General features: G+C 44.9%; 1 protein-coding gene across 6 annotated transcripts in view; it reads right to left on the minus strand.

The window, feature by feature from the left end:
- Nucleotides 1-337: 337 nt before the first annotated feature.
- The window catches only part of syt7b (synaptotagmin VIIb), a 72,835-nt gene continuing 58,437 nt past the window's right edge, over nucleotides 338-14,735 (minus strand). For 4 of the 6 annotated variants that reach the window (XM_042060807.1, XM_042060811.1, XM_042060810.1 and 1 more), the window contains 6 exons: nucleotides 6,514-6,649; nucleotides 3,431-3,698; nucleotides 2,987-3,156; nucleotides 2,355-2,469; nucleotides 1,501-1,700; nucleotides 338-1,030 (listed from right to left, as the gene is read on the minus strand). In XM_042060807.1, the coding sequence (XP_041916741.1) occupies nucleotides 926-1,030; nucleotides 1,501-1,700; nucleotides 2,355-2,469; nucleotides 2,987-3,156; nucleotides 3,431-3,698; nucleotides 6,514-6,649 (994 nt within the window). In that variant the 3' untranslated portion in view covers nucleotides 338-925. The remainder of the gene's footprint in view (nucleotides 1,031-1,500; nucleotides 1,701-2,354; nucleotides 2,470-2,986; nucleotides 3,157-3,430; nucleotides 3,699-6,513; nucleotides 6,650-14,735) is intronic. The other 2 variants (XM_042060809.1, XM_042060812.1) reach the window with 1 other exon arrangement.

The raw sequence follows: 14,735 nt of genomic DNA on the forward strand, positions 1-14,735 counted from the left end.
TTCCTCCTTTCTCTAGGGTATTGCACACCTCTCCTGATCCCTCCCCTTGTTCCATGTTTTTTTTTTTTTTAGGTAATGTTGATGAAAGGAGGCACAAGTTTGACAACTAACAAAAAGAAAATGGTCAGCAAAAAAAGGATGTCCACCATCTTGGAGCAGAGGGAAACTTTGAGCCTTCACTGTGGATGCATAAAAAAACACTTGCAGCGTGTTGGATCCCAGGCTTAGTCCGTTTACACGTGGGGCCTTCCTGAAGCATAGCCTGTTTCAGGTTCAGCACAAACAACTGTGTTTTAGTGTTGTGTGTTGGCCCATATTCTGCGTTCAAATATTAATTTCACACCCAAAGGAGAAGAGAGCAGAAAGGAGGAAAGGAGAAGAGAGCAGAGGAGAAGAAAATTGGAGACTCCACACGGGCACGGTCGAAACTTTATAATGAATTTTTGATCTCTAAAAACATGGCGTGCCTGCTGGGGAGACGGTGTTCTCTCTCTGGGCAGCGAAGCTCTGATGGAGCGGTCCTCCTGCCACGGCAGCCCAGTGCTGGGCCTTGGTGCTGGGCAGACAAACTTCAGGGAGAACCCACAGTTATGGAGAAAAGGGGGGGGGGGCAGGGTAGAGGAGGAAGAAGAGGATGAGGAAGAGAAGACTGTTCACCCCCCTGAATATACTGAAGTTCAAGAGGAGAGTAGCTGACAGAGAAAAGAGAGAGATAAAATGGACAGAAGGTGAGAAAGGGTTGTGTTGAATGGCTATTTGTACCCGTTTGGCAGCGAGAGCCTTGTGCATATTGACTGGGTTCAGGGCACATAGGAGAGGAGAAATGACTTTCTTCATTTGTTTTGATTTGTTTTGGGGAAGGGGCAGTTGCGGGCAGGGTTTTGGCAGGTGTATGGTGGTGGTGGTGGTGGTGGTGGGGGGGGTTTCAGGCCTTCAGAGGGTGCCACTGGGCCACCGTCGTGCGAGGGTGACCCATCATGTCCTTCCAGTGCTTCACCTCTGCTGGACCACTCTTCCAGGAGAGATAGATCTGGCGAGCAGAGGAGGGGAGAAGAGAGGGACAGAGAGAAAAACTGAGAGACAGATAGAGACATTTCTCAAAACCTTTCTTTCATCATGCACACTGTGTCGAGAGAAAAGTGATTAATCCTCTCGGCTTAAAGAAGGAATGGAAAAGGCTTTTGCACACCGCGTTCGCCTCGTTCTTGCCAGGGGCAAACGATGCTCTAAGCCCCACTGGGCTCTCGACTTCTGCATTGTAGTAACCTCAGCCTCAATCTTAGCTGTGATTTGGAGCACAGCTAAGCCGAAAACTAAACACTTGTATTCACAATATTTGTGGTCATACCTGATACACACATTTGCTTTCCTGTTTGTGTGTATGTGTGTGTTTGTGTGTGTGTGTGTGTGTGTGTGTGTGTGTGTGTGTGTGTGTGTGTGTGTGTGTGTGTGTGTGTGTGTGTGCAGGAGAGAGAAAATAAAGAGAAGCCCATGCAGTACCTTGCCAATGACATCATTGCGACTGAACTTGTCTTTATCCATGACCGTGATGATGATGGTGGTTTCTCTCAGGACGTGGGCGGGGACGTCGAAGGGGAAGGACTCGTTGAAGACGGGGTTCAAACAGCGCTTCATCACCACTGTCTTCTTCTTCTCCACCCGCTTGTCTTTGTGCATCAGCCACACCTTCACATACGGATCTGCAAAGCAGTGGCAGGAGGAGCGCTGAGTAGTGATGGGCAAATGAAGCTTTAGTGAACCACTGAACCACAGCAGTGTGAACCTAGCGACACTAGCCGAAAAGCAAAAAGATGGCCGCCACACATTCATTTTTCAACATAAAAGTCCTTAGCAAACCAATATTTTTGGTTTCATATACTGGTTTGGGTAAAGACTTTTATGTTGAAAAATCTACATGTGGCAGCCATATTGGATTTTTTCATTAGTGTTGCTAGCTTCACACTGCTGTGGTTTAGTGGTTCACCAAAGCTTCATTTGCCCATCACTAGCGTTGAGACACTGTACAAGGCCAGTTAGGACTGCTTTGGTGGATGGAGCAAACACGAGAGTGACAAAACGACTGCGTTGGTCCTACCCAGAACAATGTCAAATCTCAGTTTACATTTACATGTATTTATTTAGCAGACGCTTTTATCCAAAGCGACTTACAGTAAGAGAATAACATTTAAGCTACAGTGCATATGGGATCTTAGCTTGGAATTACTACTGCATCAGTAGTACACATCAGTTTGTATGCCCACAGTGCCACCAATGGTCATTTAATGGCGAAGCCAATCCCTACCCACTACCACAGGACCACCAGTGGTCCTTTAATGGCGATGTTAGATCCCTACCGGAGGTTCCTCCGATGTCCATGGCTTTGAGGTTGCGGGCCTTAATGATGCTCACAGTGATTGTGTTGGCAGTGGGGTTGTAGCAGAGCGACACCAGCAGGTCCCCTCGACTCCCCTGGAGAGCAGAAGCGGACACAGTTAACGGGGACGAGAGCTGACAGCCCGGCCGTCACTGCTCGAGAGCGATTTACTCCCAGACTCCTGTCAATGTCCTGTCTCCCCCCCCCCTATTGAATGCCCAGGCTCAGTGTTGTCCTCATCTGTCCTTTGGCGCCCTCCCTCTCCTGGATGCCTCTCTCATGCCCATCACACCATCCACCCATCTATCCTCCACACTCCGTTTAACTTACCATCTCTCTGTTCCTCCCTGAGCTGCTTCCTTCTGTCGGTCCTGTTTCTGACCCACTTTCCCTTCCTCCATTCCCCCACTCAGCATTTATTATTCTGATTGTCGCTCGACATCTTTCCTGTTTTTGCATCTTCCCTGTCCTCCCTCTCTCTCTCTCCCTCTCTCTCTCTTCCCTGTCCTCTCTCTCTCTCTCCTCTCTCTTCCCTGTCCTCTCTCTCTCTCTCTCTCTCTCTCTCTCTGTCCTCTCTCTTTCTCTCTTGTTCGTTCTGTGTGTGCCACTCACGCTGCCATCACTGCACGGTTTCAGCTCCTTCCAGAAGGTCTGCATGTGCGCCAGCTCCACTTTGTTGAGGGGAATGGACACCTCGCCGATGGGGTCGTTTCTGCTGAAGCGGTCGTAATCTAGGACCTGCAGGTACAATGTGCGCTGGACTACCTTGTCAAAAGGGAATCCTGGGAAGACAGAGATAACGCAAGGTGAGAGCCAAGGAGAGCAAAGATGGCAACATCTGAGCACACTTCCTTTGTAGAGCTTCTTGGACTCCTCTGACATTAACATATTTACCTCACATGACATCCATATTTATAGTCTAAATATTTATAGGCCTATCTCTGCTGTATAGACTGAAAATATATTAGACACTGACAGGTAGTGCCAGCTAATGGAAGAGGAATGGCAGGTAAACTTGACAGCAGGAGTCAAAAGGCTCTTAATGGTTCATCTGACCTTCGAAGAGGAATGTCTCGTTCCAGTGTGGATTGAGGTTCTTCCTTTTGACCTTGGTCTCCAGCTTGTGCTTCTTGTCAGGCAGCAGGTATATTTTGACGAAGGGGTCGGAGGTTCCGGAAAAATCCTTGGCAGGTAGGTCCTGGCCCTTCAGTATCTTGACTGTGAGAGTGGAGTCCTGGAAATTGTAGCCCAAACTGAACTGGATGCGCCCAAGCTTCTCAACTATGGGACCCTCATGATCATCCTCCTCTGAGCCAGGAGACAGCTGTGAACAGAAGACGGAGAAAAAGGCTTCTGTTTCACTGCAGGACAAAAACAGAGCATGATGGTGGAGCAAAGTAAAGATGAAGATGATATGGAGAATTAAAAACACACACAAATATACTTAGCATACATATACGTATGCCTGCTATGCTGTGTGCAGTTTGATTAAGACTGCAGTTACAACACTTTGCCAGCACATGTAAGTCTTGATTAAATTAAACTCTGGAAAAACAACAACATACCCATGTGTTCATTGTTTATTTTTTATGAACCATTTAGCTCCTGCTAATGGCACTATGGTGACTAAGATGTAATACAAAGACTGAGAATATCTGAAATAAATGTTTTACAAGCCCATTCTTGCTCCTTGCCAGAGGATCATGTCAGGCTTCTACCTGCTTGACCTCCCTGTCATTTCACACTCCAGAAACAAGACCACCCCCGCTCTTCATGTGTCACTCAAGATGGCAGTTGCCGCTCACAGGCATCCCCATTCCACTGGTCAAACCTGCAATTATGAGCACTATTGACCGCATTGTATTTCTTACCTCTTACCTACTGAAAGTAAGTACCCATACACTGTACACACAGCAGGTTATTTGTTATAGATGGTAGATTCTGAAGCTGATATGTTTACGGGACCAAATGACACAGGAGTCAATACACTATGTGCAGGCAGAAGCCAGTAAAAGTCTACAAAAGGCTGTGAGTCTGCACTTTCATGCAGTTCATAAGTGCATTTTGCCGTTTTGTTCAGTTCATTTGTGCATTTTGATTACCTAACACAGAGGCAACAATGCTGTGCTCCTGAAACCAATGGGGACCAGGAGGCCTTTTTCTGTGCTGTGGATTTATGAGTAATTTATTTTCAGTCCTCATAAAAGTTGGTGGGAGTGTAAAAATCAGACCTTCCTCTGTTGTTTTGCGTGGTGAACCCTTCTCTGAATTATAATGGACTCAAAATATCAAAATATTCTCAATTCTCAGGAGTCCACTCGTAACAGTGAGTGACTATGTACTGATGCATGGACTAATCTGAATATATGCAATGGGCTATTATAAAGACAGGATTATCTAAAGATTACAGATTTCCATAGTATGATGAAACCTTAGGGTTATATTTCATATAATGATACATATATTAAATGATTAACAGTCGCATGTAGAATACACGCCCCAGGGCATAAAACATCTTCATCTCAAAATGACAAATCAAGGCTTCAGACTTGAATGAGATCTATTTGTGGCTCATAAACATACGTCATGAAGATGGAGGACGTTCTGCCCACCTCCATCTGAAGAGCATGGCTGCTCGCGCCCGTCCAGTGAGCATTAATAACTATTACAGGGCCGTAATCAACACAATCAGCGTGTGTTCTGCTCTGTCACAAAGTCAGCAAATTACCTTCTGGAGGACTGTGTGAGGACTGCGATTTACACACTGCCGCTGTGCTGGGGCTCCTACGGCCAGTACAGCCCAAAAATATAGCACTGTGGGTGGACAGGCCCAGCACTTCCTGGTCTCACCTGGACTCATGACACACAGTTGCTTTGTGCACCTTTTCTTTTCAAAAGTCTTGAGAATGGAACTGAATCACAGGATGCAGAAACTGACTTAATTTTACAACCTACACTTTTATTCCACTTTGGACTTACCTGAGGGCCCCATTACTCACTGAAGATATCGGTTGAGCTGTATCATTGGGGTTGCTGGTAATCTCATTACACTTTTGTAAATGTTGCCTTCAGGTCTCCGCTATGTGGCCACGCTGCTCCTTTAAAATGCTTCAGAAAATGGGGAAGCAAATCCAGGGTGGCTCACGGTTGTGTGCGTGTCACCTCCCACAAGCAATACAATGCCCCTGAGATCACGGGGCACGCTGGAGGAATGTGAACGAACTGCCGCACAAATATTATGATTTGGTGTCCTATTCAGTTCGTAAGACCCCTGCAATGTGCCACAGTCAGTTTAGTCAATGACTGCTGAAGGCTTTTGAACTGGAGGAGGAAGCCATGCAACATGCAGTAATATAGGAAACAAAAGTGTACTGCTGGAAACGGCAATGCAACTGGAACATTATTATCACAGCTTTCAGTTGATATGCAATAGCAATCAGTGCAACCAGCACAACATCATTAAGTATACAAGAAGCAGTGTGGCGGGACCAATTAAAATCCAAATCAATCAGACCACTGAAGAGTAGGATCAAACCGCTGTCAAAGTGAGGTTGAGACTGCCATAACCTGCTCTACCTCTCCTTTGGTGAGGCAAAAGTTAAGTGCCAGCCCTCCTACTGCAAGTCCCTCTGGCATAGGCTGCGCCAAAGCACCATCATTAACCATCATCAGAGACTCTTTAAAAAGGGTTTTCCACCCACATAATAACACACAGGCTGGGCCCGGACCAGACCACCCTGTTCTCACAGCTTTATCCTCCAGTTGTAATTATCAGGCTCCTTTAAATGAAGCGCTTTCACTTTGACACGCCGCTCCCGTTTGACAGGCTATGGTGTGGTTGGAGGATGCTAAATGCATGCAATGCTGCCAGTACTGACAGGGAGAGCAAATTAACAAATGAAAATAATTGCTGATTCAGAGATTTTAATGAGACTCTGGGGGTGGCTGTTTCTTTGTGAGATTAATTTTCGATGACACTCCCTAGGGTTATAGATTGTGATTCTGTCATTGCACTGGCAAAGAATCATAATTATGGAATACTCTTCAGATAACTCCTCTTTGACATTGTTATACAAAAAAATGGCAAGAGATGTAGACGGTGTGACCGTGAAGCAGATAAAGAGAAAAGATTTCCGTACTTGTGTTCGTACCATTAGCATGTCGCTGGTGAGTGAGTTAGCCAGGTCTGACACTGAGGAGTTGGCGTCCTGACGGCGGCCGGCATCATCTGGTGTCTGACCCCTGGGGCTGCTTCCTGGCTTGTTGTTTGCGCCTCTGCGGGAGAGATAAGTGTGTCATTGGATGGTGAGGAGAAAGGGAGGGCGGGAGAATCTCGCCTCTGTTCCAGGAAAAGAGGAGCTCCACAGACTTGCATTGAGGAGATACTAGATACTTGGATATAGAGAGCTGAGAGTCTCCGCCTAGTCAGGTGGGGGGTGCCTACCTGGGCTGCAATGGTGACATTTCTCATGTAGGAAGTAAGGCCATAGGTATATGTACTGTTAAATCTGACATTATAATCAAGAAGGTGATGGGAAATAATACAAAATGAATGTCAGTCAGTGGAACAAACTGTTGTTTCTTACACAGGGTTTTACCGATTCATTCAGTGTTACTGTAGGTGGTAGTCATAACAACTACAGCACAGAAAAGTGCACGTAGAAGAAGAGGTCAATAGCGGATTTAGAAAATGTATTCACAAGTTAAAATGCATGGTGGGAAAAGACCTCTAAAGAAATCAGATCTCTTTGACCTAAAAAGCATAGAGAAATAGTTTTTTGGTTGTGCTGCAATATAGACAAACAGTCAAGTTCCAGGCTCGTGTAAAATTAATGCACATAACACAAACGGTTCTTCTGCTCTCATACTCTACACATTAGACAAAGGGACAGAGAGAGAGAGAGCTGGGCATTGTTTCATCTCTATGTCACAGTATGGGGGCTCAGAGGCTGATGCAACAATGGTATTCTGGTCTACAACAACTACCCTGAAAGAAAAACTTATTGAAGGCTACATGAAAGTCAAATGGATGCGTTGCCTCCTTGTGTGCTCACGTTTCTGAAGTAGAACACAGAACATTGAGATGAATTGCAAATGCATCCCTGCACAATATCATAAAGATAATGACCAAGAAAGAGGGAGCGAGAGAGAGAGAGAGAGAGAGAGAGAGAGAGAGAAATGGAGAGAAAATGAAACAAGAAGTCAAAGAGAGAGAGAAAAAAAGATACCTATATAATATGGCAAGTGTGCGAGGAAGGGACAAATGGCACAAATAAACACAGAAATGACACCAGGCACTCGGAAGAATAACACTAATGAGAGAGCGCGCGACGCGCTAGGCAGAATGAGAGACGAGCGAGGAGGATGAGTTATGAAACATTACGCGGGAGGAGAAAGGACTGATCACGGGAAGGTGCTGTGAAAAGAATGAACGGAGAGAGTGGGCGGCGGATTAGAAGATTTATCTGTGACAAGGGGAAAAAGACCGACAGAGAGATTTGTCAGTTAGGAGTCGGAGGATTAACAGAATGAACTTTTGAGATTGAGAGCGAGGCACACGTCAACACAATTCACTCACTGCTGTAAAAAGAAAAGGGGGGGAAGGTAGGAGAAGGAACAGAAAAGCACCTGGAAACACCACCAACAGTTAAAAAAAAAAACCTCAGTCTGAGTAAACCAAGAAGAAGAAAAGAAACTGTTAACATGGACAAAAGAACATACCAACTGAAGACACACACACACACACACACACACACACACACACACACACACACGAAGAGGAAGATGAAGGTGACTGAGGGAAGAGAATGTCTGGAGGCAGAGAGGCGGCAAGAACGAGAAAAAAAGAAGTAGGAGAGAAAGAGAGGAGGAGGAGGAGGAAGACAGTATGGATTGTGAAAAGGCAACAGCATTTTGGCTGTTAAATATAAAGAATCAAAGAGTTTAACAATGAAACTGAAAAAGGCAACAAAGGAACTATTTCATCTACATGAGTGCATGTGTCCTGTGGTTATGCATATATGCAAATTAAGACCTATTCGCTTACTGAAGATGGAAGCGCAAAGGAAGTTTCGATGACGGCTGGAGATGGAAGCTCTGACATTACCACAACTAAATATTCCTTGGGCACAGTGGAAAGACTACCAGCACAAAATCTAAAGTAAACTTAATTTTCTTTTGTAACGGGGGAGAAAATTACATAATCTCAATTAAAAACATGATTACAACATTCCCCGAGGGATTTGGGATATATCCCTTCTATGAACCGTGCAGCAGGCAGGGAAAAGTTACTGTGGTTAAACCAGATAGGATTCAGTTTCTCAGTGTTTTAACAAGACCACGGATATCCCTTCTCAGATTTGGTGTGAAAGGAATGATGCAACACTGGTAGCTAGGTTCTGTAATTATGTGAGGAACAAAAAAGCCTAATTTGGAACAGTAGAGCAGTGATTAATCATGTTAAGAAACTTATCAAATAGCCAAGTAGGAAAAAAACAAGAAAAGCAACAGCATGGTAAGAGAAAGCTAATAAGGAGGGTGATATTATGAGCTAGAATGCCGAGGGCACACAAACGCAGGCTGAGGCACAAAGTAAAATGTATAGTGTACTACAAAGAAATGGTGAAATACTGGCAAAGCAGGTGGACAGCTCCTTTTAGAACACATAATAGCCTATGAATTGTTTCGCTATAAGCTATATATTACATCAGACAATACTCGATGCTTTGGTTCACAAAGACTGGGTTGTCTTTGACACCCAAAGCTCATCCCAGTGCACTCTAGCCAGCCTTGACCACCCTCTTTCTCCTGTCTGCTTCAGGTGGGTGAACTTGAGTGACTACTCATTCTGAACAGCCCCACCACCCGACCCTGGGGTGGTGATGGAAGGGCAGGTCTGCCAATGTTGCGGAACAGAAGCCATTTTCATGTTTGTCCAGCATCGAATTTCACCCGATGAAAAAAGCTTGCTGAGGTCTCGGTCTGGGTTAATGACAGAGTGAGCTGCACGCACCAATCAGAAACCTGTCCCAATGTGACTCAGCCCCACTTAGACTTCAGCGTACAGCCGCCAGATTGAGACAGACACACAGAGAGAATGGACTTGATTCTGGTATGCTAGACGGGCGTATATCCGTCCTCACCACCATGCTGATAAGAACAAATGCCAGCGAGCTGCATGAGATATGTCACCTAGTCCACGCTGACTTCCCGTGCCATTGGGTTTGGCTGAGGGCTTGCTGGAGTTGCCAAAACTAACACACTGTTTTCTGCTGGAGGGCAAACCCAACGAGGCATCGTGTCAGTTCGGGCCAGTTTAGCCTGCAGTGGGTGGAGGCTGCCAGAAATGGGCGATGGAGCCCAGACTCAATTGAACGTTTCCCCCAAAACACCACCAGCGAAGGAGGCTGTGCCATTCGTTGGCAAGGCAACGGCTGAGAGATGGAGGGCACACCTGGGATGTGTGGAAAGGGAGGCTTTCCAGTGAGGTCACACAGGCTAGCAGACAGACAGACAGACTGACACACACACACACACACATATCAAGAGCAGGACTACAGGATATATCACAGGTGCTGGTGAGCCAGTCATGGGACTCCCATTCCTACGCATGCACAACTACACTATAAACTCTTATAGCCTACACACCTACTGAAATGCACATGCATGCGGTCAGTCAGAGCGTTGATGCTGCTATGGGAACCATATAGCCTGTGATAATATCCGTTTCCATTAAAAAGTTACCTGCACCACCAGCCAATCACAGATGTGGAGAAGGAGCCAGTCTGCACCAGAGCTGCTGAGAGATTCCATAGAGGGACAACCCTGCCACTCCAAACCATCCCATCTTCACCCACCCCACACTCCCATACCAAAGAAACTTTAGTTTACCAAGATCAAGCATTTCAGGCTTCATCAATAGAACAAAATGGTACTTAGTTCCGGTTTCCTAAATAGGCGTGTGTGCCCATAACACTGACCTATAGGATTCTAAGTCAGTGTACCTTAACGTCACAACATAAACTTTTCTCTGAATAAGCTATAAGAGAAGATCAATATCATTTTGTGTATTGTTTTATTGTTATTGCTTCTGTGTGGTGCCAATGAATCTCTCTTTTGGACACGGAATAAATCATTCAGTTTGCCTGTTACTCGAGCTAGCTAACTAACTCTAACTAACTAACTGACACGTCGAGATTAAAGTTTATATGATATTTCAACTTTATTCTCGAAATGTCGAGTTTAATGTCGACATGGCGACATTAAAGTCGACACATCGAGATTAAAGTCGACATGACATTTTAACTTTATTCTCGAAAATGTCGAGTTTTATGTCGACATGTCGAGTTTAATCTCGCCATGGCAAAAATATTTTTTTTCTTCATGTGTGGCACTAATACTCTGTCGTATGAAGGAGAGAAATGTTATTGTTTTTTGGAAAAAAATATGCCAGAAACACGTCTCCAAAAAGTTGGAACAGGGGCATTCTGTTCTGTAAATGTTTATGAACTGAAGAGACCAGTTGCTAGAGTTTTGAGAATGAAATGTGGTCCCATTCCTGCCCAATACATGATTTCTACATCTCAACAGTCTGGGGACTTCTTAACCCTTGTGTTATCCTCAAATCTTACCGACACTCTTTATCCTTGGCTTCAATTTGACCCCAGCTAAATAAACCCTCAGAAAATGATTATAATTAATATTGTTACCCAGTTTGTTTGTGACAGGTACTTAACAAGAGTGTAATAACCACCATCAAAAGCCCTACAAAACAATCCCACCCCCCCACACCCCTTTATGAACCTTGGAACCCTGGCTGGCAATATTGCCCATCCAGTGTCAGCAGCCCAAAGGCTTGCTGTTGCTTCCCCTTTTGACTTATACAGTCCTGCCAAAATGTAACATATGTAATATGTACTTGTGTATGTAATAATTATGTAACAATATGTTCTCATACTATTCAAATAATAATATCCATGTGTCAAATATTCATTTATCCTATGTTTCATACAGCTGGGGTCAAAACTTGTACAGGACATTGAAAACAAATTATTGTACAAATTTCTAACTCTGCTTTACCCTTCAATTGAGGAAAAGTCATGAAACATGAAGCAAAAAAAAAAAATTGACCCCAAGGATAACTTGAGGGTTAATCATGTTTTTCATTACATGATGCACCCAATTAGACAGGTCTGGACTGCAGACAGGCCATTTTAGCACCTGGACTCTTCCTCTATGGAGAAATACTGTTTAAATATGTGCAGAATTCATTTTGCCATTGTTTTCCTGAAATATTCAAGGTATTCCCTGAAAAGACATAGTCTGAATGACAGTATATGTTGCTTTAAACCTGTGTACATCATTCAGAACTGATTGTGCCTGGCCAGATGTGCAAAATGCCCATGCCATAGGCACTAATGCACCTCCACACTGTCATGAATGCTGGGTTTTGAACTGAGCATTACAACAAGTTGGATACGCTGGATAGTTCAAGTTCAAGTTCAAGTTCAACAAGTTGGATACGACAGTTGAATAGTCCCCTTCCTCTTTAGCCCAGAGGAGTCCATGATTTCCAAAAAGAACTGTACATTTTGATTGGACCACTTTACATCAGTCCATTTTAAATGAGCTCAGGCTCAGATAAGATGGTAGCATTTCTGTATCATGTCTAAATAAAATTTATTCTTTGCATGGTAAAGTTCACACTAGCGTTTGTGAATGGAGCACTGTGCTCATAGACAATGATTATTAGAAGTTTTCCTGAGTCCATACAATGATTTTCTCTACAGAAAAAAATCTGTTTTAATGCAGTGCCATCTGAGGTCCAAAAGACCACGGCCATCCAATATTTTTTTTCTCTCTGAAAACTCTCAGTCAGTGCCTGACCATACAGTTTCAGTCTTCAGAGGCTGCCTGAAGCTCTACGACGAGATGGAAACCAGGCTGAAATTGTATTACTCCTGACCCCGCATCATAACCATGACGTCCCAACAGTGCTGTGAAAGAAATGGTTGCAGTTCAAGTCACCATGGCGACAGCACTTTCCTCTAGGGGCTTATAGTGAAGGCAAGGACACAATCTGCCTCGAAGGGTTGCTGTAACCAAGGCGTGGAGTCCTTTCTGATCGTAGCAAGCCATTATAGGCCATCATTCCTTTTTCACATAGTAAAAATGATCTACCTCCAAGGCAAGGTGGACTTGCTTTATGGGCATATGTGTAATGTTGCCTAAACCTTGAGAAAAGCATATTATGAGAAATAAAATGTCATCTCTTGCAACCATTGTGGTTCTTGGAGGTGTAACAAGCCTGTTTTGACAAGACTTCAGGACCTTCAGTCGTACACCCAGGGGCGTAGCACAAGATCCTGGACCCTATCCATAGGCAGTCCTGATGGGCCTCTATGCCCCCCCCACCCTCATGCATATCTTCCAGACTTTACAAGGGCCCTCTCCCACCTTGGAGCCTTGGTAATCAGTTTCACTTTTACCCCCAGTTCGACGCCCCTGCGTACACCATCCAGAGCTGGTGGACAGAGTGGGCTTGATCCACCTGTGGGCATGTTCGCTGCCTGCTTACTGCCCTCCGTGTGACCCCTCTCTCCTGCTCTCAGGCCATCTCCGCTCCTCAGATGGATCCCCTCTGCCTCTCCTGACCCGCCAGCTGCTGCTCTCCCAGCTGCACCTCACTGACTCCGACCGGAGAGAAAACACAACCGGGGACATTTGCTTGTGTGCTGACTGAGGGACTTGCTAAAAGCAAAGACAAATTATGTAGATTTGAGTCACAGTACACTGGGCAAAACTAACATGGTGGCCCTAAGGCATAAAACAGTGAATCAATCCACATGGACAGCATCACCTAATAAGAAGTTGAGTCCAATAATGTGGCAGCATGTTCCTGGAGGGATGGAACACACACACACACACACGTGCGAGGCATTCATTCTTCATGAGGAAGGTGCCACAGGGAGTCAGGAGCAGCACAACTCTAAGATCTCCTGCAACAGCCTGGACTTCTAAGTCTGAGATTAAAAGACTACATGAGATGGAGCTGGGCTGGCCATCTTGTAATCCAGCACACTGGCTAATTACTTTTGCTGTGCTTTGACAAAAATGAAAGGGGGAGGAATCAAGAACATGCAGTAGGCTGAGAACTAACAGAAGCCTGAGACTTCAAAAGATGCAAATCCAATATGCCATTAAGGTTGGAGAATCTCTTTTGGCACTGCTCTTTTGAAAACTTCACAAAAGACAAAGAATTACCTTATTAAGCTATTATAAATCAAATGGTATAACACTGCTCACATTTTTGACTTTCAATGAGGCTTAACAATGGGCACTTAATTATGGTTACTTGTGACTTTACACTATGTCTGTAAATCACATTGACAGTATAACATATATGACAGTTCAATTAAAAGGCAATAAACACAATCCCCTTGTCTCATTTTCATAAAGATCTGACAGGAATTCAGATGGTTCTATAGTATACAGACACAACATCACCTAAGGTTGATGTGGTAGCTTAACATTTGATTCTAGCTCTGTATGTGAAACAAATGACATTGATGACTAATATGACACTGTAAATATGACACGTTTAAGCGTTCCCAGATCTAGTATCTACTAACATCCTAAATCCTGAGGAAGCTGCAGTGAGCCACATCCTTTCCCTGTCCGAACAGTAATTCACAATCACCAAGCCAATTAGCTTTCCCCAGTTTAAACCAATCCAGAGGTGATCGTGGTCTCGGAGGGCATCCTGCCCAGTGGCAGGAGAATCTGGCCTCTGCACCCTGAGGGCTGTAAACGATTAGCCAGGTCTGCACCCGCGGTCCCACAGGAACGGCCGCTCACACCCACACACACACACGGCCTTATTGCTTAACCAAGCTTGGGGGAGGAGGCTCCCGAAGGGGACGACTGGCCTTTGGGTCACCACCAGCACAGGAGTGCACAACTCACAGATAGACACACACACACACACACACACACACACAGCTGATCATAAATATGCACTTAAACCTCTATACATTCAAAAAGCCCACCATCTGGAACACATTATCACAAGAACATACACCATTACTCATCATCAGAAGCTAGCAATAAACCAAATGATCTATGCGACACATACACATAGGCACACACAGTCACACACAGGCACTTCAGCCGCGCCTACTGGTCGGGATTCGAACCCGGCAACCCTCCGGTTACAGGTCCGAAATGCTAACCAGTAGGCCTCGGCTGCCCCAATTTGATCATCACTCAGCCAAAAAGACGTGGTGCGTGCTTCTCAGCGTGCCTTTAGTAGTCAGAATAAAGACAGGTCTGAGCGGTGCTTAGTCTAACCTACTCCATGCTC

The sequence above is a fragment of the Alosa sapidissima genome, chromosome 14 (assembly GCF_018492685.1).
Source record: "Alosa sapidissima isolate fAloSap1 chromosome 14, fAloSap1.pri, whole genome shotgun sequence".
In the NCBI taxonomy this organism is placed as follows: Eukaryota; Metazoa; Chordata; class Actinopteri; order Clupeiformes; family Clupeidae; genus Alosa; species Alosa sapidissima.